Source organism: Vanessa cardui, chromosome 23 (genome assembly GCF_905220365.1).
Source record: "Vanessa cardui chromosome 23, ilVanCard2.1, whole genome shotgun sequence".
NCBI lineage: Eukaryota > Metazoa > Arthropoda > Insecta > Lepidoptera > Nymphalidae > Vanessa > Vanessa cardui.
Window position 1 is genome coordinate 3580823 of NC_061145.1, and position 26958 is coordinate 3607780.

General features: G+C 32.0%; 1 protein-coding gene across 1 annotated transcript; it reads right to left on the minus strand.

Moving 5' to 3' along the window:
• Positions 1 to 880: 880 nt before the first annotated feature.
• On the minus strand, positions 881 to 25233 carry LOC124539841. Its single transcript, XM_047117198.1, has 7 exons — positions 24886 to 25233; positions 9410 to 9668; positions 6272 to 6818; positions 4251 to 4440; positions 2765 to 2978; positions 2051 to 2178; positions 881 to 1031 (listed from the first exon to the last, which is right to left on the minus strand). Exons 2-7 carry the CDS (start codon positions 9660 to 9662, stop codon positions 951 to 953), a joined length of 1413 nt encoding a protein of 470 aa, XP_046973154.1. The 5' UTR covers positions 9663 to 9668; positions 24886 to 25233; the 3' UTR covers positions 881 to 950.
• Between the last annotated feature and the right edge of the window lie 1725 nt (positions 25234 to 26958).

Sequence of the window (26958 nt, forward strand, 5' to 3'; positions counted from 1 at the left end):
CATTGTCTCAGATACGATAAACGCCTGTTAAAAGATCGTATGAGTTTAGTTACTATGAAGAAACGTTTATTTAATATTTTGGCGTCAAAATATGCGATACGCTTTCGTCGTTAGGATACTGAGAAAAATAGCAAGTTAAAGTAAGCAAAAAGATATTAAATGCACATATTAACATATGCCCATAAAAATGAAAAGGAAAACGTAAATATTTCAATTTTAGCACCATGTCCAGCAAAATTATAATAAAATTAAGTCAAATTATCAGTCGACTTTGCTTAAATTAATTTTTAAATATAAATTCGAAATTAAACTATCACCAAAATGATGTATAAATAGATAATTATTTTAATCTAAGTTCAATTAGGAATATGAACATCTTTTATTATTATTTAATATTATATAATATTAATCTAATAAATGCAATTTTAAATTAAGAACTTTTTTTTTATAAATTATTAAATTAAGTACTTTTTATTTATTATGATTTTTAACTTAAGTTTAATCATTAAGATTTCATATTCGTCCTACTTAATAAATATATTTTTAAATATATTTAATAATTAAATATTATCTTTAATGATTCAAGCTTTTATTAATTATTAACCTGTGTACTTAAACATATAAAATTTTGAATGACAGTATAAAATATATTATTTTCAGCAGTACCAAGTGATCCTATAATTTTAGCTAAATTAAACAAATAATAGTATTACGAACTGGTCTAAGGCGAATGAAATCACGCTGATTTCATTCAGACATACTAACAGGTTAAATCCAATAAAAGCTTGTTACAACGCAACCTAAATCCTAATTTAATAAAACAAATAATTTCAGAGAAAAATAAAGTGTAAACATAAATAATATTAAATTCAGCCTAATTTATTTTCTAATGAATTTAGTCGATGCAAAACTAAGTTAATTATAATTGTGTATTATAATTAATTATTAATTTATAATTCACTATGGTAAACTTCAGTAGTAACTTTTAGCTCGTGTTCGTGGAATGCAGCGCAATCCGCTGGATACTTGGCCTGAAAGAAAAAGTTATATGCAAAATTAATATAAGAGGCAATATATGGGTAATACTAGTAAGATTACATAATTATTGACATATTATATGTTTAATATGATTTTGGTAAAGCAGTAATTACACATAACATGTAGACATGGACGTTTAAAAGATTTTTTTTTCTTCTGTAATGGTTTATAGATTTTTCTACCGTAATGTATCAGTCCAAATTATGATATGGTGACCTCGAAGTAATAGCCTATAGAATAGTTATGTGTTTGTTAACGCGGACACTACTTAATAAATCTAGTGTTGCACTAACCATCATTAATCAATGATCATTAAATTTTTGAATTAATGAGATTTTGTTAATATGGTCACACTGACTTTTGTTAAATCACTCACTCATTATTTAGTGACGTCATAAGATCTGCTGCCTCATAAACCCTTTTACTACTAGATATAACAAGGCAATACGTCATAAGAAATTTGCGTTTATTCTACGTGATGATTCTGGTGAGAAAAGCGTTTGGAAAATACTACATGTAATATATCAGCGAACGTTTAATATCACTATCTTATATCTATGCTGCTGAAGTATCACGTTTATAAAAGATTTTCATGTACAAATACACAAATATATATTTAGAAAAATGGTGAAATAAACGTGTAATACGTATTCCATATACAATAGAAAAGTAACGTAGTAAAGTAACAGCATGGAAATTTCCCACTGCTGGGCTAAGACCTCATCTCTTATTAAGGAGAAGGCTTGGAACATATTCCATCACACTGTTCCAATGCGGGTTGGTAGAATGCACATAGGACAGAATTTCGATGAAATTAGGCACATGCAGGTTTCCTCACGATATTTTCCTTCACCACCGGGCACGAGATGAATTATAAACACAAATTAAGCACATATGTATATTGGTGCTTGCCTGGGTTTAAATACGAAATCATCGGTTAAGACGCACGCGTTCTAACCACTGGACCACCTCGGCTCTCATATACAAAAATAAACGTGAAAAGTTGCCTTACCTCACAATTGACATCGCTCTGTATTGCGTTGTAAAGATCCCAGAATCCTTTGCCGTTTTGGAAGCTGAGTGCTGCTGATGCGGCCAGACTGCTCAGCTTGGTTAGGCCAGCCTTGAACCCGGGAAGACCTGGAAGCGACAAATATTACAATTTAAATATGGAACAGCTATTTTGCGATTCTGTAGTCGAACATTTAGTTTGGTTTTTATAACCTTATTGTATTATGAGACCAAATATTATTTGTATTGTATTGTACAATGTCAGGATGGATAGTATCCTAAATATCAGCTCTCTAAACTTTTAAGTAAAATTTGTCATTTAGTGTACCATGTAACAGTCCATAAATGTCCCACTTTCAGGCATAGGACGTCGCTACTTATGAAGAGACGTTCTGAAAGTTATTTCACTATGGTGAATGCCAATGTGGCATTTCATCCGAAACATGTAGGTTTCCTCACGATTTATTCCTTTGACGCCGAACACGAGTTAGAATATATATACTAATTACGCAAATGAAAATTCAGAGATGCTTGATTCATTTTGAAATTAATTGAAGATTGATCTTCAAATTGAACTTATAAGTTCATAATCATCAAGCGAGAACATCTTATATTTCATTCTGGTAAATATTTCACAATATTACCCATACAGGAAGGTACCACCCACTCGTTATATAATCTACCACCAGGAAGAAAAAACAACAGATAAACTAACCTTGTTTGTCCTGATCGTGGTGACTGTTCACGACACACATGAGATGTTCCTGGCAGTGTGGTGCTTCTCTGGAGTGCTTGTAAGCCCTGTATACCCTCAGGACCGGTTCTATAACTTCCAAGTTCAACGTATCCGTCAATCTGTCCGCGATTGCGTGGTAATCCGATCGGTTGGCGAGGTTTTGTGAAGCTGTCTGAGCCAATTTTAAGATTTGCTGAAAAAATAGAAAACTTGCTGAAGTTCTTTGCAATATATACCCTAAATAGTCGTCACCGGCGGCTTCGCTCGCATTTATGGAGTTGCTTGTCATGAGTTCGGCAAAAAACGTAGCCTATGTCATTCCTCCAAGTACAAGTTTGCTTCACACCAAATTTCATCAAATTCGGTTCATTGCTTTGGTCGGGAAAGAAAAACGGGCAAACAGAGTTACTTTCGCATTTATAATATTAAATATAGATTATTGTTCCTGGCGTTAAAAAATTGTAGAAGGCTTCTAGTATGAAAATGTCCACTAAAGTTCACACTAACTCTTGCAAAATTTCGGTTTCAAATCAGTCGAGTTAAAATGACTTAGTCATGATACCAGTTGTTAAAAGACAGACGTATATATTTATAATATTAATTGAATTAAATATGTAAGGTCTATTTAAATATCGTTTTGGCGAAATAACGAAAATGGCGACTGATATATCCTACAGCAAAGAAGACATTAATGGTGCAGACATAATGCCCTCTACCACACTCGGGACCAATTCAGGATCAGGTGTAAGTACACACAACATTAATGTACTATAAATAACTGACTATGGATGCATTTTCATAGAACATAAATAACACACACTATCCTAACAGTAAGTACATTTAGAAACACTTTATAAAATGTAACGAAACTTGCATGAGAAGCATAAATTTAGTCTGTTTCAAAATGGCGACGCTTTAACCTTATTTATTATTATGACACTAATGTATTCATATCGGTCCTTCTGCATTTCTTTGTGGGAAATTTTGTAGTGAAAAATGTTTATATACAGTGCAAATTACGTGTAAAAACCGAAGACGAATTTCTTGCGTTTTAAATTAATAGTAAAGAGGGTTAAAACGCGAAGCACTGATACTTATATAATAATGGTAAACACAAAAACTTCACCAAAACTTCTGGTATAATTTGTTAGAATGAAGTCGTAATGATTAATTAATGAAGTTGTCTTAAATTTTCGCGATTATTACACATTTAAATAAAACTAGTTATAACGGATTTTAATCGCGTATATTACAACTACCGAAAATCGTTGGCGGTAGTTGCAAATAATATTTCCCTTGTTCTTCAAATAGACAAATGCCACCTTAGTCTACCCGTGACCACGAACGAAACATTAATGATTTCTTTCATCGCCATGTCCCACAACCTTGGGAACTAAGATGGTATATCCCGCGCCCATAGCTAAATTGGAAATTAAATTTTATATTTTTTTCTGTCTGTACTTACCTTCATATATTCAATCGCAGACTTGACATATCCAGAAACATCTGTGTCCATGTCCAGGTATTTCCTTAAAACGTAATTTGTCAAAGCTGTTATGGATTTTTCCGGCTTGTGCATATTGAAGTGTGTGGTCTTGGGTAAGCCCTGAGTGTCAAGGAAACTGTTTACGATGTACTGTCCCGACGATAAGTATCTGAAAAATTGAGTTGGTTATATATTTTTAAAGGCAACTGTCTTTTGTTTTGATTATAGTGTGGAATTGGCCGAGATGGCCCAGTAGTTAAAGCGATGATTGCGGGTTCAGACCCAAGCACCACTGAATATTCATGTCTTTAATTTGCGTTTATTATTCACCTCGTGCTCGGCGGTGAAGAAACAATGTGAGGAAGCCTGCGTGTGTCTAATTTCTTAGATATTCTGCCAAATGTGTTTCACAACCCGCATTAGAACACCGTGGTGGAATATGTTCCAAATCTCCTCAAAGCGAGAGGAGACCTTAGCCCAGCAGTGGGAAATATACAGGCTGTTGTTGTTGTTGTATGGAATTTTAATATTTTAGAATTCGCTTTGGTTATCAATAAAAATATATTTTAATCAACTGGACTACAAGCTTCTTCATTAGTGCCTTACATAGAAGTTACCTAATATATAGTTTTCCTTTTAAATAATGCCTTAATGCCTTACTACTATAGAAGTTAAATATATAGTTTTAATTAAACGTTTTAGTTCCAATTTTGAATGAATAATGTAGATTCTTCTGAGAAAAACCGACCGAACCTCTTAATACGGACTAATGTGAGCATAAACATTATTTTATCGCTTAAATTAAATTTTATACATTCTGCGTATTTAAAATTAATGAATACTTCAACATTTTATTATTTAATATTATAATAATGCTTTATTTTTTTTAGTTTTAATATTATTATTTAATTATGTATCATTTTTTTTATTATATAAATATTTTTTAATTATTTCGGAGCTCAAAGATCTAACTATATTTTTACCTGTAGTTATTATATATTTTTTTCTTACTTTACATTTATATTTGCTTCTGTCGGAAAGCACATTTCATATACATATATGTATATTTTTCAAGAACATTAAATTCCTGCTTATCACGTTGATCATAATAAGATATATAAAAGCCTTCTTACAAACGCGTTGTGTATTCTGGTATAATTTATTGTGTATTAGGGTAGCAGTTTACACAGTAAAGCAAAAATACCGCATATTTATTTATAAGTACAGATAGAAAAAAAATATGATTGTGCACTGTTTTTGTAGAAGACTAATATGTTTATGAATGTTAACATCATCATAATTACTATTTAATTCCATTTGATAACAAATTTACTAGACATGGACCTTTTTTTTGAACATCAAGGATTTATTAATAATAATCTCCCAGATGTATATTGTTTTTACGTTTGCGCGAATAACCAATGAGATAAGCCGATTTCATTAATAAAGATGTAATAATTATTTCGAAATAATTAATGTGTGAACGAAATTATTCGTGCAAATCTTATAATGATAAAAATAACATTGATGTAAATATTAGGAGGGAACTACTAAAGCTACTTTCAAGTATGTACTATAACACTTAGATTACTTGATTGGTATTGTTAAAGATAGCTACTGAAATAAGAAATGAGATTGATTTTTATTTTTTGTTTGTGATATAGATAGGTAGATCGGCAAATATCTTCCTGCCAATGCGCCACCAACTAAGACGTTATTTTCTTAGTGTCTTAAGCTGATATTGAGATTTATTTTTACCGTTTTTTTCAACTTGATAGTAAATAATTGTTTTTTTTTTTTTAAAGTACGTAACCATTTAATTTTGACGTATACGACTTTGTGTAGCTTATCTCAAAATTGTATTAAATTTACAAACATTAAAATGCATATTTAGAATTGTTTTAAAAATTGCGAAATATAAAAACTCTTTCGTCAAAAATTAAAAAAAAAAAATAACATTTTAAGTATGCATAGGTAATTAGGTATAAATATTCTCTTACCTCTGATAGACCTCTGGCTTAGCGATGTGAACGACCATATCAGTTAGATACTTCGCAACAGCCTTAATCCAGTGTCTCCTGAACGAATGGTTTTCAAAACTCTTGAACATCAAATCGAAGCTGACATTACCATCAGGACCGATGAAGGACTTCATCGCACGTTTGAATCCAGACTTTTCCCAAACTGTCTTCCCCAATTCAGAATTTATGAAGACGTCCCAGTACAAATGCGCTTTCTCCAAGAAGGGTGGAAGGAAGGACGAATGATCTTTGTGACTGTCAGCCCGTTGATTTGCCTGTTCATCCGAAAATGCGCTTAAACTGTTCATAATTAAGGGTAACATTCCCGCGAGGTTCTTATTGCCTAGAAATCCTGACGCCATGTTCAGAATGCTCTCCATATTGATGTCATTCGATTCTGCCTCGCGTTTTTGGCGTTGGGTCGGCTGATTGCTCGAAGATACTTGCTGTGCGAGCATCGATACCATGGAACCTACCAGTGTTGGATCTATTTTGCCGTCTTGTCCACCCAACAGACTTCCCAAACCTGGAGAATAGGAATAATGGGTTAAATATTGATATTTTGAGTGAATTACTTACAAGATCTAATTAAAAGTACTCTAAAGTATGTGCTACGTTGCTAGTAAACGTGTTATAGGCATTCAACATTGAAATTTTAGTTGCTCAAATAAATCATTACGCATATTCATATTTATTTTTTATCTCTCTCTTTCTATCGCTCTCTCTCTCTCACACACATACATGAATGCACACTTATATTAAATATATGAAGATTACAAATAAATATTTTTTAGTAGCCATATAAAGATATATTTTCTAAACCAATTTACCAGCACACTTGCAGCTCCAATTTTCCGTTTATTTTTTTCTTATAATTTGTACATACTTTACTTAATTCAATGTATATGTTACAGCCAAAGTAATAAATCTGGATATTATGTATAATGGCTAGCCATTATTCATAATATCTACTCAGTCTGGTTAAAGTGATAATGGACACAAAATTAATCACATTAACTAGCTATTATATATAATATCTTCGATGACTTGGATAATGTAATAAAACATGTAGGTATGCGTTTAAAATTATAAAATTATAGTTCAACTTGCTTTAACTAATCATAAAGATTATTAAAAAAATTAAAATAACATAAGATAGTAATTTCACGTCAATTAACATTGTTATAAAGTTATTTAACTTTAATTTATGAATTAAATTTAAAGCTCACTGGCTATAAAACAAAAAATAAATAGAAACACAGGGATCAACACCCAATAAATACAAAAATAATAAAGTTTTTAAAACGAACTGACATTAATTTACCAGGTCATAATTATTATTTATTCTTACAAGTAAGGCTCTTGTGACATTTTGAGTTGCACATGAGGTTTGACTTTTTATATTTACACCTATTTGAAACGCATAATCTAGTACAGTTGCAATGCTGAAATCCTTGACCGCCAAGATGTGACTCTTTTTTTGCACATTCCCTGATGGCAACTTCATGTTGAGGAACGGTATCTATTTTAAAAAACGTTTCTTTGCAGACAGTGAACTGATTCCTTGCGTAAAGTTGAAGATGAAGAGAGGAAGGGTTAACAAGTCGGCTAGACCGTATTTATAACTTTGACTAATTTTGACACGTTATTATGAATAATGTCCAGACAAATTGATTAATTTATTACTTTGTCAAGTGAATTTGGCCATTATATATAATGACCAGTCATTATGTACAATAGCTATTTAATCACTATGACTGTAACATACACATCATCATTATGTTTAATATAAACCCACAAGACTTATAATATACATCAAATATTAATACTTGTAGTTTAACAGATTACTAAATCAATCGCATCGTTCATATGTTCCCATTGATATATTACGATTAGTTAGACTTCCTCTCACGCGTATTATGACGTTTTGATAATGACGTACCATGTCAGCATCATGTAGATGGGAAGGAGATGTCTTCTCAACGTGTTGAGTAATGGCGTAAGTGAAATAGATAACAATATTGTATGTTAATGGAACGCTGGTTATATTAATGTCATATATTTAAAAGCTATGTTAGTATTGTGGCTGTTGTATAAGACTTCAGATCCTATGGGATTGGGTTTATATTCAGAATCGAAAAATGAATAATTAGGCTATTCCATCGAGATAGTTATAGTAAACGCTTGGCGTTCAATTGTCTGTGGAAGGCGGAATCTGTTAAAGTGTGTTCTGAGTCTAAATTCGGTCTCGTCAGTAAGAGGCATTTTCTATCTTATCGATTGTGGGATAATTTTTTTTTTTTTATTTAAAGACCACTAGTAGCTACTACAGGTTTTTTATGACAAATGTAAAACAATTAAGTGAAAATAGCTAACATGTGAAGCTTTTTAAAGTAGCCACAACAATTACAATATTTGTTTTAAAAATACATTAATATTACTAAGAGTATCTAATGTTGCACTATTTATACCTGCTATATAACACTATCTCTTACAGCTGTGGGTTGGTTGGAAGAAATTTCTTTTAGAAATAAGCCCGCCATTGTAAACAAAAATTTCATGTTTAAAACTTCTATGTAAAATTTCTCAGTGCAATAAAGAGTATTAATAATAATAATAACACATAATTATAGTAACATGAGTAGAAAGATTAAAAAAATATAAGTTAAAATTGATAAAGATTAAAGACCATAAAAATAAACATGCAATTAATAAAATTAAAATCACAAATAGTTTGAATTGATATAGGTACAAATTAAAATTAAATAATTCATTAAATTCATGCAAAGTTTACGTTACAAAAAATCACTAAAAGTATACAAATTAATACAAAATAAAATTAAGATAACATCACTTATTATTTATTAATTCGATCGCGATTGTTATTCGTATTTGTGTAAGTGTGTATAAGTCTATTAAATTAGTAATCAAATTGTATAATGAATACGAAGTGATTTATGTTACGCTGTGATTTAAAAAAATAAACTGTTTAATAGAATATATAGTGTTTAAATTGTAATCGCCACCCTCAAGAAACTTATTATTTTACATACTAGTTAGTCTACCTCATCTGTATTATAAACTAGATCAATATTAGTGATAGCAATACATGCTTACCAGATAAAACATCACCAGCGCTTCCATTGTCCTGTCCTAGCAGTGATCCCAAATTCTTAGCATTATCACCTTGTAATAAGGTACCAACAATATTGCCAATAGCAGCCATCCCATTCAAGTTATTTCCACCATCTCCCATATTTTGCAGGAATGATGAAGCAAGATCCAAGAACGGATTGTCATCATTACTCTGCGTGAGGATAGGGAAACTTAAAATCTGGCATATCATTAAAACTATCACGACGCGCGCCATCTTGTTCTGAAACAAAATAAATGGTATAAGTTCGATAACAGTTTTTATTGGTTTGTGGAAATAGTTTTATGATTAAAAGCCGTGAATGTTTCGAACATTTATTCGGTTACAACAAATTATTTGTATGCTTAAACAGTTTTAGAATGAAAACGAATTTATTGTTGTTTGTTTTATAATGAGATTAAGGAAAATAAAACAATAGTTAAAATTATTGTTATTTATTATTTAATAGATAAAAAATATATATTTTAATTAGCGTTGAAAATATGAACACACCCAGAAAATTTATAATAAAAATACATAACTCTTAAAAAGGGCGTATGTCAAAAAGTGTTCTTTGAAAAATCTGACCTTTTACCAAATCAGGTGATTGTTTTGTCTTTGAAGAGAAAATTAAAGACATTGCTAATAGCATACAAATATTATTATCAATGTAATAATTATTATGGTATAGTTAAAGTACACTAATAATTCTTACTCGTCTTCCTAACATAAATATATACGTAATTAAATTATTTATTTAATTATTTTAGAAGCGATGAACATTTTTCTTCACATTATTTTATAAGGATGATCACTTTCAATCTATCAATGACTGTCAAGTAAATCGTTACGAAGCAAGCTGTGGAAAGGCGAATACCTTTTTACAAGACCATTAATTACAAATATATAATGAACAATTAATTTTGTAATTAAAATTATGTGTTTGAATTTAACAAAAATGTTATTTGTCTGTATCATGTAGCCTAAGTTACGCCTTATTACATTAGCTATCTGCCAGTGAAAGTCCCGTCAAAATTGCAGCCGTTCCAGTGATAAGCCAGGACTAACATGTACACTGGATATGGATTTAGTAAAACGCGGTTTATATATTACAGACAGACGAGTTTTTTTTTATTTGTCGCCAGGTGATAGTTGTATAAAATGGCCTATGGCCTTTTTTGGTTACATTATTAAGCTTGAAAGTTATATCCAAATTAATTTCACTTTCAAAATTCCAATAACAGTTTCGTCAGCGTTTATAAAGTCATTTCGTTTTTTGAAAATTCATACTGAATATAATGGATTAATCAAGCTTTCGTCCAATGACATCGCTTTGCAATTTGCTGTCAAATGTTTATTTGGTTTTTCTCTTATGATTGGAACGGAGAATATCATGTTTATTTATATGACATATAATATGTCTTTTAAAGGATTTATCTTGTAAGCACGAGCGTCACTAAAACCCAAGCCAGTAGTTCAAAGTGGAGGAGCGTGACTCCGTGAGCGAACAGATCTATAAAACGACTTGGTATACCCGATTTAGCAGAAATAAATGTCCGTACATTTTGTTCCACAAACAATATTTCTACAATCCCGACATGACTGAGCGACGCTCATTCGAATCGATTTGTTCAGGAACACCAGAAAATACCATCGTTTAGATAGATTCGGGAAAATAATAATTCTCGTAAAATGTCCTATATTTTACCGGGATGATTTTATGTTAGCCCAGATGGCACAGTAGATATTAACAATCGTGAATTCGAATCCAGACATGTATTGTCTTATAATCAGTGGCGTAAATTGCCCATTTTGCGCCCTGTGCGAGCTTCTATAACTGCGCCCTATTTAAGCAGACCCTTTGCCCATTAACGATAAACACTAAACACAAAAACGCTTGTGCGCTGCACTAAAAATGAGCGCGATGTATGTTTTTAATGATACTAGCATGTAAGTACGTTTGTATTGGAATCGAGTACTAGGGGCTCAGCGGAATCTTAACAAGAGCAAAACGATGAAACAATAGTCCTGCCCAGTCGGTCCATTCTTGCGCCCCTGAGAGTCGCCCTGAGAGTCTATGCTCTATGTGTGCCTGGGCATCGGTGGCACCGCCCTATTTACGCCACTGCTTATAATGTGCTTAATTTGTGTTTACACTTTATGCTGCGAGTTTCACATCGATATGGAAGGCAAAATAATACGAAACTTTTTGGAAAAAATGTTTATAATCAATGTATAGATAGACGAGGAACTTATCTGACTGCGATAAGACAATACATCCTTTTTGGAACTCAGTGATTTCTATAATAAGAATCCACAGTTATTTTTAACTTTGCCTATTAAAGGTCATGTCAATAAAACATTTATTAATAAGGCATGTTATTGGATACAAAATTATATTACTGAAAAAAAAGCGTGGATTAAGTATTTTATTATTTCTATGTATATAGAAATTTATTTGATCTTTATTGACATACTCTGTAATAAGAATGATGGAGAAGAAACTACTGAGTTTCTTGACGGTTTTTCTCGTGAGAATCTACTTTCTGAGCCGATGGTAGCTTTTCATTTAATTCAACACTTAAAAGTGCGTTTATTAGTCAACTTGAAAAAATAATATTTTGATTTCGATTTTTTGTTTGTTACATAATATTTAGTACTGAATATCCTGCGTTAAAACAACGTGGTCTTCTCAAGTTTTAAGACTTAATCAATTTGAACTATTTCAAATATAAACTTGATAAAAATATATAACACGCGTATATCTATTCCAAGGCGAGAATTTAATTAAGAAACAAAATGTGACATGATGAAGTGGCCCCTTAAATGAAACGTCACATTCGTTGACATATGGACCCGTCATCTGTCAGGGGAGAAGCGTTATGGGGAGCCGCGGAGGAAAACTCTGAATCTGGTAAAGGCGTAAATTGCATCACTTTTTATTACTTTCACTTTAGGGAAACTATATACTATACATATTTTTTATGTGTATTTGAGACTGCCAGTGTAATAAACCTATTTTATTTAAACATTGAAATAGTAAAGTAAAATAACAGCCTGTACATTTCCCACTGCTAAGATAAGGCCTCCTCTTCCATTAAGGAGAGGGTTTGGAATATATTCCACCACGCTGTTCCAATGCAGGTTGGTGGAATGCAAATGTGGCAGAATTTCGATGAAATTAGACAAATGCAGATTTCCTTACGATGTTTTCCTTCACCATCGAGCAAGAGATGAATTATTAACACAAATTTAGCACATACATATAGTGGTGCTTGCCTGGGTTTGAACCCGCAATCATCGGTTAAGATGTACGCGTTCTAACTACTGGGCCATCTCAGCTCTGTGAAATAATTATAATAAATTTTAAAGATTACTTTTTTTTTGTGCAAACACCCGTGCGACGTCGACGCTTCATTTCACGAGGATTGTTAAATATTTAAAAGAAAAGATATATAAGAGTTGCTTCTAGACTATTCTAAAAATTTAATATCCTGTCTATAAATTTCTTACAGCGATGAATAAAAGATAGGAAAGATCGCTTCACGCTTCACTTCTGGCGTCAGATTTCGCTACTACATTAAGAGGGAAATCGCATTTAAACGCATATTTCGAAATAAGAAAACTAATCTCAAGATCAATTCCATTAATTTTTTTAGACAGATTATATTGTACCAGCTTCTACTTAAATCTAGTCGCACCAACTTTTTCCGTGAGCCAGATTTTTATACACATATTAATCGATACTAATTTTATATATAAGTAATTCCGCATTACAGTTTGTCTGTCCTTTGCTATCTCAAAGCTAAACAATGAACCGAACTTGATCAACTTCCTATCCTTTACATCATAAGGGCGTGGAGAGCGAAAAAGTTGTTTATAAATAATATTTTTTATAACAGATGTCGGCGGGCAGTTGAATTGACCTGATGGTAAATGGTCACAACCCATAGAAATTGTCACTGTAAGAAATATTCACCACGAACTATACTGCCATTGTACCACCAATCATAGGACACTACGTGTCTTAATGGTGTGTTTGTAGTTACCACTAGCTCAATCCAAACCAAACCGTAGTCCCAACAATGGTATGGACCGTTTGGCGGAACGCCTGATGTGTGGGTGGTATATACCGAGAGATGTCTCATTTTACTTTATGATAGTATATCATAAAGTAAAATGCCTATAAGATGGCACTTTGTTCCGTATTTATCTTTATTGATGATGGTATAATCTTGAAGATAACAAATCAAGTGATAATAAGTGAATATTAAATAAGACCAAAATTTTGTCGCCCTCGGTTGAAAATCGACTAAAGCAAATTTAAAACAGACTGATGGCGATCGTTTCTCCTCTAAGTTATCCTCATAAAAAAGGAAAAACTGCTACCAATAGAACCTACATAAATATGCAGCACCGAAATTCTGATAAAGAAATTTCCTGTACGTAATACGACCCTGCTTGTATACGATCATGAGCTTCATTTATCTTCAACGTATCAGATTTTCCATCGCACTTTAACCGACCTCAAAAGAAGACCTCTATTTAATCTATAAATTATACTTGTTTTGTGTTTCAGCATAACTCAGCCAAAAATAGAAGGCCCTTGTAAACTCTTTGTTCGAAAGAGGTTTATTCCAAAAAGTTTCTATTTAAATATCGTAAAGGTCTGATTTTGAATTTCGAAGACGGATAATGAACTCCATAAATGCCAGCACTTCAACGCGATGGTTATATTACTGCTATATGCTATTGAAGTCAGTTTTTTTTTTGAAAAAAACAAAAATTGTCTAAATAGGTTATACCATTGACGTGTTTATTTACGATAAAATAACAAACAGTGATAGTTCAATGTTAGTTCACAGTGTTTACGTTGGAATTGCGTGATTTTTTATTTAAATTGCGAAGCATATTTTTTTTTTGTTATCGTATATCTGCGTTAGGTTGTAAAATATTCTGCCAACGTATGATTGAGAAAACACGTAGCAGACCGATCAGTTACATGCAGGTTTATTTACGATGTTCTTATTTATTGAGCACTAGATAAAGTACGAATAAAAAAATCTGTCTCGTTGGTCTGGAGCAAAATATATTCCCTTTAAAAATGGAATCGGTTTTTTCTGGCAAAAAATCTCAATAGCATCCATAAGATTCTCTCTCTTTCTGAACGTTGAATAATTGTGAACGTCCATGCTTTGGGTGTGCAAACATGTGAAGACGTAGGTCTAGCGCCTGTACTCTTTATTGACGTTTTGGATTTGTGATCGGCGATACCCATGCACTTGTATACAAAAATATAGAGCTGGTCTCCCTTATGACTGACTGCCGTAGCCAAAATAGCGTAAAAAATATTCAGATAACTTAGTGGTGCTTCTCTTTAAATCCTCTATCTTCGATTACAATTCCCGCGTTCTATCACTGGCTATATATTATCTGTGTCATATATAACACAATCACATAATATAAAATCATGGATTAATCAGAACAATAGAAGCAATTGTTTTTATCTATCGCGAAAATAAAAACAAATATAAAAAGCGTCTCCAAAATTGAGTACGCCATACTTTCTAACAAAATCTTGTTAAAAAGAAAAAAGAAATGATAACTTTCAAGCAAAGATGTATAAGGTCTGATTACCACTGTAACAACAGCCAATAGGAGTTTCTCCTGAGTTTATTCCGTTTTGGATACTATTTAGACTTTTACGAACACAAAATTTACATTTATATATTTACTGTATTGAAAAATACAACGACGGTATATCCCACTAATAATTAACAATTGAAGACAAAGATATGAATGAAATTTGGCGTTGAGTTAGATTATAGTTTGGAATAGAACATCGGTTACATTTTGAGAAAAAAATGTACCTAAGGGTTCAATTCTAAAAATATATGCAATGGGTAACCTAGGGTAAGAACGATTGTAGTAAGTAAAATTTAATAGATTAGGTATTCGGTAAATTGCGTTATTAATTTTTAATACCTTAAGAAATGAAGGTTTCGAATGTTTATCCTTTTTTTGTGGTATAGGTTGGCGGACGAGCATGTGGGCCACCTGATGGTAAGTGGTCACCATCACCCATAGACAAGGATTCTGTAAGAAATATTAACTATTCCTTACATCGTCAATATGCCACCAACCTTGGGAACTAAGATGTCATGTCCCTTGTGCCTGTTACACTGGCTCACTCACCCTTCAAACCGGAACACAACAATACTGATTACTGTTATTTGGCGGTAGAATAACTGGTGAGTGGGTGTTACCTATCCAGACGGGATTGCACAAAGCGCTACCACCAAGTAAATTCCTTCTGCGTTCCTAAACCACACAACCGATTGTATGTAACTTTGGAGACTTATTACTACCAACCCGCCCACTGCCCAGGCTTCGGACGGTTGTAAAGCTGATACTTAATATATTGCAGAATGTCTGACAATGTTCACAGTTTTTCAGTCATTCTCTAGTATATTATGCATGTACCATACATATAAACCTTCCTCTTGAATCATTCTATCTATTAAAAAATACCGTTTGGAAATCCGTTGTGTAATTTAAAGATCTAAGCATACATAGGGACAAGAGAGTAAGAGACTTTGTTTTATACTATGTAATGATATTTTTTAATTATAAACATTTTATGTCCACCTTAATTCTAGCCGTGCCAAGCCGGGATGCGCAGCTAGTTATTAAAAATGAAGGCATCAACATCCTCACCAATTTTTTGGAGAATTTTTGATTAACGCGTTTTAATTCTGTAAGGCAAATTGACTACACTATTTTGACAAATATTATTATCTTTTTTAATGCAACATTAGAAAGAGATACAAATATTTTTGTTCAGTCTGTTTTATTGTAAACTTATCGTTTTACATACTCGATGTAATGAAACAGCAATAAATTGAAAATAATTTAATAAAAGTTCTTTTTCCCGCTAACGGGGTCGTTAAATTCACAACTTATTGCATATTTTCGTTTCTTCATTATAAGATAATGGTGTTTTATTCGAAGCACGATTTTCATAAAAATTGTTTAGTGAGGTTAATTATTGAGTATCTGTTATGAGTATTTGAGGAGAGCCGAAATTATAACTACATCCAATAAAATGTTTTCAAACGTAAAATAAAACAAACAAATACAGCAAAAACAGCCTTTAATTTTCCCACTGCTGGGCCAAGGCCTCCTTTCCCTTTGAGGAACAGGTTTGGAACATGTTCCTATGCGGGATAGTGGTAGAATTTCTATGAAGTTAGACACATGCTGGTTTCCTTCACCGCCAAGCACGAGATGAATTTTAAACACAAATTAAGCACATGAATATTCGGCAGTTTGAACTCGCAATCATCGGTTAAGGTACACGCGTTCTAACCACCAGGCCATCTCGGCTCGAAAATTAACCCGAATTAAATCCTAATTATCTGAATGATAAGTTGTTATCATTCAGATAATTAGGAATGATAATCAGTTCGGTGTGACCTCGTATATCGACAAAGAATTTGATACAAAAATATTTTTTTAACGTTTGAATTTTCATGTGCCAATTTGTGTTTTTGTCTCGAAGTCCTTGTTGGAGGAAAAACAAAATATACATGTGTGTGTTAGGCAGGTGTATGATGTATATGTAGTGCCTTCTCATAAACGGGGAGCATGAGTTCAGACCAACTGTTAAGTCACTTACTATATTTTAAAAATGTTATGGAGCTCAGTAATCGAAACTATTTAAATCTATATATATGATCATCATCATGACATATGACAATCATCTTTTTTACTAAGTTTCATTAAAATCGGTCCAGTAGCTTCATAGATATATTTCTTTATTTTAGTCACTAGCTGTTTCTAATTTTTATAGTCGATTTAATTTTTCAATGACTCATTATTATTTTTAACTTCCTATGATATTTGTCATTCACATTTAATAATCTTTGAATTATCATTCTATTCATTACAAATAAAAAGATGAGTATAGTACGACACAACTTAGATGTAGCATCGGCAAATTTAATAAAACCGATTACTGCCGATTTACACAGCCAATAGAATAACCGTCGTTATAGATTCTCGACAGTTCAATCCGAGAAAGCAAGTGCATGTAAATCGATGTGTCAAATTGACGTATATATTACGTCACATGATATTGCAAGTTATTACGTTTGTGTAAAGCCACACAGAATGAAAAAAATAAGAGATAAAGAACAAGGAATAAGAAGTAGCGGAATCCAGCGATGGTAGCACTGTTAATCACAATTCAAAAATACAGAATAAGAAATAAGAATAAAATTTCCGTCACGGTGGGAATTTGTTTCTTATTTCTTATAGTCAGCCAATCGCTGGGCATACTAATAAAAATTAGGTTTGTTTTTGACACTCGTGCTTCTTGCGCACACCAGCTGCAGTTATTCAAGGGCTGTGATTGGTTGAATCCTTGGTGCTATTCCTTATTCCTTATCTCTTATACCTTATATTTTCATTATGTAATGGGTTTTAATATCATATTCACATTAGAAATAAATATTGATAATTTGTGATAGCGCACTTAATTCGGATGTGATCCGTTTTACGAAATTTGCCGATGCTACATCTAAGTTGTGTCGTACTATAGCTGACATTGATATAGCATAGAAAGCCTTCTTACTGAGACGAAGGGAAATCAACGTTGATTGTCCATGAATCTACCGCTCTTATGGGGCTACGATGGTGTACCGTTACTCGGTAACTACCATTACTTTTTTCTTTTACATTGTTATATAGATTGTAATTATTTTAATGGTGATAACGTATAATTAGAATATAATGGCCTTAACCTTGATATGTAAATCATGATTTAAAAATGTTACATTACATTACATTATATTACATTAACCAATGTAAATTTCCCACTGCTGGGCTAAGGCGTTGTCTGCCTTCGAGGAGAAGGTTTGGAACATATGCCATCACGCTGTTCCAATGCGGGTTAGTGGAATAGACATGTGGCTGAATTTCCATGAAATTAGACATTAGTTTTCCTCACGATGTTTTCCTCCATCGCCGAGCGTGAGATTAATTAAAAAATTAAGCACATGATATTTAGTGGTGCTTGCCTGGGTTTGAACACGCAATCATCGGTTAAGATGCACGCGTTCTAACCACTGGGCTATCTCGGCTCGAAATGTATTTGTGCGTTAATTTTGATATGTTTCTTATAAACGTTTACTTGAGGACTTCTGGATGTACCACGTGACTAGACTTAGGTCGCGTTCACATAACGACATAACGTTATTTAATTATTGAAATCTTATATACATATACAATACATAGTTTAAAAAATGAGTAAAATATATGTAGCAAAAATGCAAGCCTTCTTTAAGGAATTTGTAAAACCGAGACCAGTAAAGATACTTTGTGAGAAGAAACTTGAAACTCACCGCAGAATGCGTGAAGTGACAGAATGTGTTAAGCGAAATTGACTGTAATTATTATGAAGCTCATAGAATACACGTATCAAAATGGCGTAACACTGTCGGTTCGGTTGTGCATATTCTACGAGTGAAGGAAGAGAAAAGTTATAGATTCTTAGTATGTTTTATGTATCAATTAGCGAACTATTGGATTTATTATTGTTATTTATTTAATAGGTTTTTATTTATGACAAAGGTGGCAAACGAGTAGGAGGCTCACCTGATGGAAAGTGACTACCACCGCCCATGGACATTTGCAATACCAGGGGGCTTGCAGGTGCGTTGCCGACCCTTAAGGAAGGAGTACGCTCTTTTCTCGAAGGTTCCCATGTCGTATCGGTTCGAAAAAACCGTCGGCGAAAGCTGGTTCCACAAAGTGGTTGTGCGAGGCAGAAAATTTACTAAAAGGGTACTTTTCAAAATAGCTATTTCTTAATATGTTATCATTATTAAAATACAATATGTATGTTTTTTATATCATAATAAAGAGTGAAATCTAACTTAACTCATATTGATGCATTCCTAGATATATTTTTGTTGCGAAATTATTAGTTATAGAAATATTTACTTATTAATTAATCAGTAGTCTTGGTATCAGTATAATAAAATATATTATGTTCTAGCCTAACAAACATAAGTATTCATGCTCATACGCTAACATGACATGACAGGCTACAACGTTATAATGTAAAATCAGACTTACTGTATTCTGGTAGGCGACATTAAACCATTAACTAAAGTCATATAAATCAAATAAATATCAGCATATTTATAAACTAAAAGGAATTATTTTATTTTATAAGTTAGAGATTATTTTGATTTTTTTGATTCAGATTTTATAAGATAATAAGATTTTATTTAAGTAGTAAATAAGTTACTGTGCTACTTATGCTGCCACGGATATTCATAGAGACATGACGATCACAACTAGATTTTGTTGAGATAACTTCAGAACTAGATTGTTGTGTTTTTTATGGTATAGATTGGCGGACGAGCATATAGGCCACCTGAATGTAAGTAGTCACCATTAGACAATGACGCTGTAAGAAATATTAGTTATTATAGTATATTCCTTACATCGTCAATGTACCACCAACCTTGTGTAATTACACTGTGTTTTTGTGTTAAGACGATGAAAATTCAATTTTTTATATTCATCATTATCATTACATAGTATAAAACAAAGTCGCTTTCTCTGCCCTTATATCCCTATGTATAATTGTGTCCATGTCCCTTAAATCTTTAAACCTACACAACCGATTTTGATGCGGTTTTTTCAATTGATAGAGTGATTCGAGGCGAAGATTTTTGTATATAATACATGGACAATATACTAGGGCAACACAGATAATTTTCGAAGTTTGTAATGTGATGTCGTAAATAAACAAATTCTGTAGTATATTTATTCAGTACTGCACGTGTGCGAAGCCGGGGCGGGTCCCTAGTGTGACATACGATAAAGTATTTTAATTTTAAGTCATTTGAAATACGATTTAGAACAAAAAACAAAATACAAGTTCGACGTTCAAATTTTGTTCGTTTTGCGTTTCGAAGAATTTTTTAGCATCTATTGACACAGATAACATACAAAACGAAGGTAGTGACTAAGAGACCAAGAATTTGTGGTGATTATTTTTTAATCTTTTAAACGAATGTCTTTTCAAACATTGAACTATGATAACATATATTTTTTAATCTTTTCCATATTTTATCTGTTTAAATAACATATCATATAGCTAAAAATAAATAAAATATTTCATTGCAAATTATTACTATGCGTTCGAAATCAGATCATAGCTTACTTTAATACGTTATAAAATGTGGCTGCTCGATTATGAACGCATCCTAACTTTCTAGCGGTACGGGCATGATGTCATTTTATAGAGGTCGTTAGCCTCTCCACCTGACCGGTATTCCGAGATTATGTATCGTTTATTATTTTTGATACATTTTAATAAAATATATTGTAATTATTCTTATTAAACTTTTTCTATGTCTATTTTTTATTACAATTAACTAATTGAATGTGATTAATGAAATTAAATATTATTTCAAATGCAATTGATAGATTAAAAAGATTATGGCGTTCAAACAAAAAAATCATATGCCTTATCATATTAAATAATTAGTGTATTATTATATTGCCAGTCAATATAATCAATGTTATTGATTTCAAACAACAATATATATATGTATTGTTTATTTTTTCTGTTATTTATTTAAAAACAAAAACAATTTCTGTTTTTGTCAACAAAGTGAATTGGTATAAAATGAAATGATAAACATTGATATTTTAATAGCTTCGATTGTCAAAGGATTTTTAATATTAATTTTCTTTGTACGACGTAATATACGGAAATCGAAATAAAAACAATTGTATTTTGAAAATAGCTTGCATTCTATAAAGATGCTTTTTTATTTATTTAAATGTAAACCACTTCAGTGTTGCCAGTTTAAAATATTTATTTATGTCGTCACAATGTTTGACAAGAAGTAATAATTACATATAATCCAGTTTCCGGAATTAAAAATAAAAAATAAAAATTGTCAAATAGAGGTTGTAACAACTCTATCTAAATACAGACTGATTTTATGTAAATATATTACAATTTAATCCGAATATTGAATATTTATAATAATAATCTAATGGTTCAATTTAGAATTAATATTTACTTTAATTTATAGAGTTATTAAAGTAACGAGTATTTGAATCGTTACTATAAAATACGCAATCGTTACCAATTACGTTATACACGTTACTTTTGATGTAAGCAAGAAGTAATGCATTAACTTGTGTTCAATATATGAAAAGAAAGAATGTCAAAATTGTCTCGTCTAATGCAGTTAAAATACTTAAATGATCTGTTAAGATTAACACGCATATATTACAGTATACTTAACATATACCAGTCGCTTTAGTGACTACTAAGTATATAATATTTATTCACAAATGAATGAAATGATCAGATTTATATTTTAATATAAATAAAAGTCCTATATGTATATCGATATGATATATTTATGAGCTGAGATGGCCCAATGGTTAGAACGCGTTCTGAACCGATGATTTCGGGTAGAAACCCGGGCAAGCACCACTATATATATATGTGCTTAATTTGACTTTAAAATTCATCTCGTGTTCGGAGGTGAAGAAAAACATCGTGAGGAAACCTGCATGTGTCTAATTTCATCGAAATTCTGCCACATGTGCATTCCACTAACCCGCATTGGAACAACGTGGTGGAATATGTACCAAACCCTCACCTCGATGGGAGAGGAGGCTTTAGCCCGGCAGTGGGAAATTTACGGGCTGTTACTTTACTTTACTATTTACTATGATATATTTATATCGATATTTTAGAGTTCCTTAAATAATACATTTGTCATTTAATATTCTATAATTTAACGTCGACATTTCTTTACACCCATAAAACCTTAGGAAGGACGTTTGGATAAAATGAAAGCGAATAATCCCGAGGGAGATTATATTAAGGGAAGTAAAAAGAATGTCAAGACTACAATAAAAAACCAGACACTTAATACAATAAAGAAATTATTTGCCATTTTATTTATAACATATTTTTTTACATCCTATGATCATTTGTCTGTTTGTTACATCGCAACGTTATTTTATAACGTTATAATCTATTATATTGCCATCATACAATTCGGTAACTGTTTTACAACTTAAAAGCTAGAAATGTATGGTCATGTTATATCATATCATGTATTCTTACTTACCTTCACTACAGAAGGCCCATGTTTAACTCAATATATATACATATTAATATGGAGCTCAATATTGCGTTACAGGCTTTTTAATTTGGTAGGTTTGCACACATAAACCACCAAACAACAATACGCTGTATTATTGTGTCACAGTTTGTATCTTGTGCCTGACAAGGGACATAATATTTTAGTTCCCAAAATTGGTGTCGAAAAGTAATGATTATTATTTCTTAACGCTTCAATTTCTACGAGTAATGAACACTAGCCTTCATCAGTTGACCTACATGTACGCCAGCAAAAAAAAAACAAAAAGCCTCCAGTTCATTTACTGTAAGACCCGTTAGGACCTTTTTGTTTCTCAACGCACTAATGTTTATGTAATGTAATCGAGTTTATTATTCAATGTTCCTTAATGTTTTCTAATTTGCCGTTTTATGAATTTGATTAGAAATACGAGGATATAAAAAATAAATGTTATATCGTTAAGTAAATCGAGTAAAACATTTGATCATTCTTTATTATTTCGAGAGAGTATAATGGAGAAACTTTGTCAATTAATTATTTGCTTGTACACTATAAAAAAGAAATATCTCGATTAGTAAATAATTACACATAAATCCAATCAAATTATCGAATTCCTACACGACATTGACAAGTTATATTTTTTATAATTGGCTTTTTGCGGAAACATCGTTGCCTATAAAAATAACAAAACTGAGATTATTTGACGATGTTTGATAATCTATATTCAAAAATATAAAAATTATTTTTTTTAAATATCAAAATTCTCAATTGGAACAGTAAAATGAATTCGTTTATTCCATGGAAGGGTCTAAAAACATGTCAAAGGATAATTGACGTCACTAATAAAATATGGTGGAAGGGAATGGAAGTCACCATCGACGTTCAGGCATGTCTGGAATGTAGGTACTGTTTTCAATATTAATACAAGTCGACAAGCAATATTCGCGACCTACATCGTCGAAAGTTTGATTATGAAATTGAAATTTTTGATAATACCTTTCTATCTTTTTTTAAGATAAAATAATTATATTAGCCACAGAAGTTATCATAATCTATAATAATATTATAGATGTGAATGTAACTGTCTGTATGTATGTAGCTCTTTCACCAAACCGCTATATAGAATCTGATGAAATTTGGTATGAAGCAAACTTGAACTCCAATAAAGGCTAGGCTATTTTTTTTGCTACATACATGACAACTAATACCCTAAAACGCAAACGAAGCCTCGGGAGACTACTAGTATAAACAATCGTGACCACAAAATTGATTCATACATACAAAAAAGTTTTTATATAATATCTCGTATTGTTCAAGAACTTGGATTAATTTGTAAAGGCACGTATTTTGGACGTGATGAGACTGATTCTGTAGCAGATGCTCTGCCCCTTCGGTTATATAGCCTGATTAATAGATAGATTAGTGTTATACGAATGGAATAAGAACGAGTATTGAATGGAATCTATGAAGTTTTCAAGTGATTTTGGTTCATTATTATTATGAATACTAGCCGAATTTGCGACTTTACCCCACAAGAGATGAAGTTTCGTAAGTTCTTTGCGGATGATTAAAAATCAAAATCAGAATAAACTTTATTCAAGTGGGCTTTTACAAGCACTTCACCGTTTCGGAAAGTAGATTCTACCGAGAAGAACCGGCAAGAAACTCAGTAGTTACACTTTTTCAACATTTAAAATACAAAGTCATGTTAGTTAATACAATTATTTAAATTAATATATCCTGCGTGGAAGTCAACAGGTATACACTATACCCTATAATGAATGTACTTGCCAAATTTTTTGTAGGTAATTATTGTGTGATTTAACGCTTATAGATGTATATGGATTTGGAATGTACATATTATTTCACTATAATAAGTCAGTAAAAACCCTTTTGAGTTACAATGGAATTTAAAGGTAACAAGTCGCATAAAGACAAAGTAGTCGAGTTTCGCGAAATTGTTTTATTATTTTCTCGCTTTCTATTTGGTTATATTGCTGGCCGTTTATTAGATACTAGATAGTGCCGTTATGGTTTGTCAAAAGTGGAGCTACGGTAAGATGTATTTTTTTTAATTTATTTCAGAATTTCATTAAGGCAACGTCTAACTAGGTTACAGCCTACTCAACATTAAAAAAAAATACTTAAGTCTCTCTAAAAAGTTTATAATCTCAACAAAAAAACATAATGAAATAATTGTTGCTAAAAATATATAACAATACAGAAGCCCTCTCAAAATAATATCTAAAATAAAATATTTATAGACTTACCCGTTACAGTTCTGTATAATATTTTCCAAACACTAATGTCTTAACTTTTATAAATAAATGCAAACTTCGAAGATTTATTGTCACGTATTGACAATTTCTAAGCAATGTTCATGATTCATGCACCGGTAAATGTTTACCACGTAATCATTTTCTACTGGTATAAAAACTTTTTTGTATTTTGTATATATAAAAAAATACAATTAATCAATAATATTAAAAGAGCACTGGCTTGAAGGACAACTTTTAAAGTACAAACGTTTCGAAAAGTAAATACGTTTAAAAATCGAATATTCTTTCGCGGCGTTAGCGCAACGTCGGCACGCGTCGGTATTCTTTTTACATCTGAACTGAGTTAGTATCGTCGTCTTTGTCGCTCGTATAGCGTTTGTTCATTCGTGCCATGGAAATTCGAAAACAATTTTGTGTCCTTGACGTGTTCACTACTTCGACAAGAAATTAAAAGTCCCGTTGTAATCATGCATCTCTTTCACGCGCTACAGGTGATACGAATGAGTAAAAGAGTATGATATGTAATTATCAGTTAGGCGTCATCTGACTGTCAATGACCGGAGGCTCGAAGGATGAAAATGAGGAATATTTTATGATGGGTTTTTTTGTTAATGTTATCTTAAGTCCTTTGACCTACTTTTTTATTTGTAAAGATATATTATTTTCAAAATAATTATTATAAAAGATGTAAACGATTTTGTTGAGGTGGGTATAACCTTTATTGAAGTTGCGTGTGAATTAATTTATTTTCTTGCAAATGGTAAAAAGCTTTCGATTATCAAGAAAATATTAATTTGGAAAAAAATTGACGTTTCCGTTGGTCTAAACGCTAACTTGAAGATTTGCAGTTGAAATAATTGAGTCAGGTATTAGAAAATTATATTTTTTTCTGTCAAGAAATGCTAAAAGATTAACAGTTGGTTTGGTTTGCCATATATACCTTTGTATATACGGCAAATTTTGTAAGTTAAAAGACGAGATGGCCCAGTGGTTAGAACACGTGCATCTTAACCGATGATTTCGGGTTAAAACCCAGGCAGCACCACTATATATGTGCTTAATTTGTGTTTATAATTCATCTCGTGCTCTGCGGTGAAGGAAAACATCGTGAGGAAACTTGCATGTGTCTAACTTCATAGGAATTCTGCCACATGTGCATTCCACCAACTGGCATTGGAACAGCGTGGTAGATTATGTTCCAAGCCCTTCCCCTCAATGGGAGAGGAGGCCATTAGCCCGGCAATGGGAAATACAATTACAGGCTGTTACTTTTGTAAGTTTCATCCGATGGCAAGGCAGCTTCCATAGACGTAGGCTAGAACGAGTAACCGTCCTCCATTCTGATAACAACCCCGGAGACCAAAATGCTCCGGAAATCGAAATCTCCTGTGACTATTAGTTTGTTTTTTGGTATCCATTAAACTAAGAAATAACAAGTTTTTGTTTAACTTCACGATAAAACCTCGTTGCTGAATTTCAAACTTGTTTCTCTCAAGGGGTTGTGATGTAGTTTTGCACACATTAAGTGCAGCTGTGCTTAAGAACTAAGTCCGTATCTCACTCGTGTATAATATGTTGATGCTTGTATATTTAAAATAATGTTATAATTATTGTAGTATTAACTAAAATTACTGTATTCAATATAGACTACACTTTCTTATTGATGGTCAAATAAAAAAGTACCACCAGTTCGGAAAAGAAGACCCTGACCTGAGAAGAACCGGCGATTTGAAACCATAATTTATGAGATTTCACGATCGTGTTCTACGATGAATTGTGAGTATCGACTTTTTTACAGAGCAGTAAAAAAGTATACTTTTTATAGTATCTATACACGCATAAATTTAGCGTCAACGTATTGATTTCTGAAAGACATTGATGACAATACATCCAATATATAGGCAATTTAATTTTATTTGTTTATTTTTTGCCGAGAGCCGAGATGGCCCAGTGGTTAGAACGAACAGGCAATCCCCACTGATTGTTCATGTGCTTAATTTGCGTTTATAAATCATCTCGTGCTCGGCGGTGAAAGAAAACTTTGTGAGGACATCTGCATGTGTC

What these genes read in the sequence shown, in the direction of transcription:
- LOC124539841 (XM_047117198.1), bottom strand. Translation starts at nt 9,662, where the DNA reads ATGGCGCGCGTCGTGATAGTTTTAATGATATGCCAGATTTTAAGTTTC. An exon ending in CCACGATCAGGACAAACAAG is followed by an intron (nt 2,179 to 2,764) that starts GTTAGTTTATCT and finishes TGTCGCTTCCAG; the next exon opens with GTCTTCCCGGGTTCAAGGCT. An exon ending in AGAGCGATGTCAATTGTGAG is followed by an intron (nt 1,032 to 2,050) that starts GTAAGGCAACTT and finishes TTTTTCTTTCAG; the next exon opens with GCCAAGTATCCAGCGGATTG.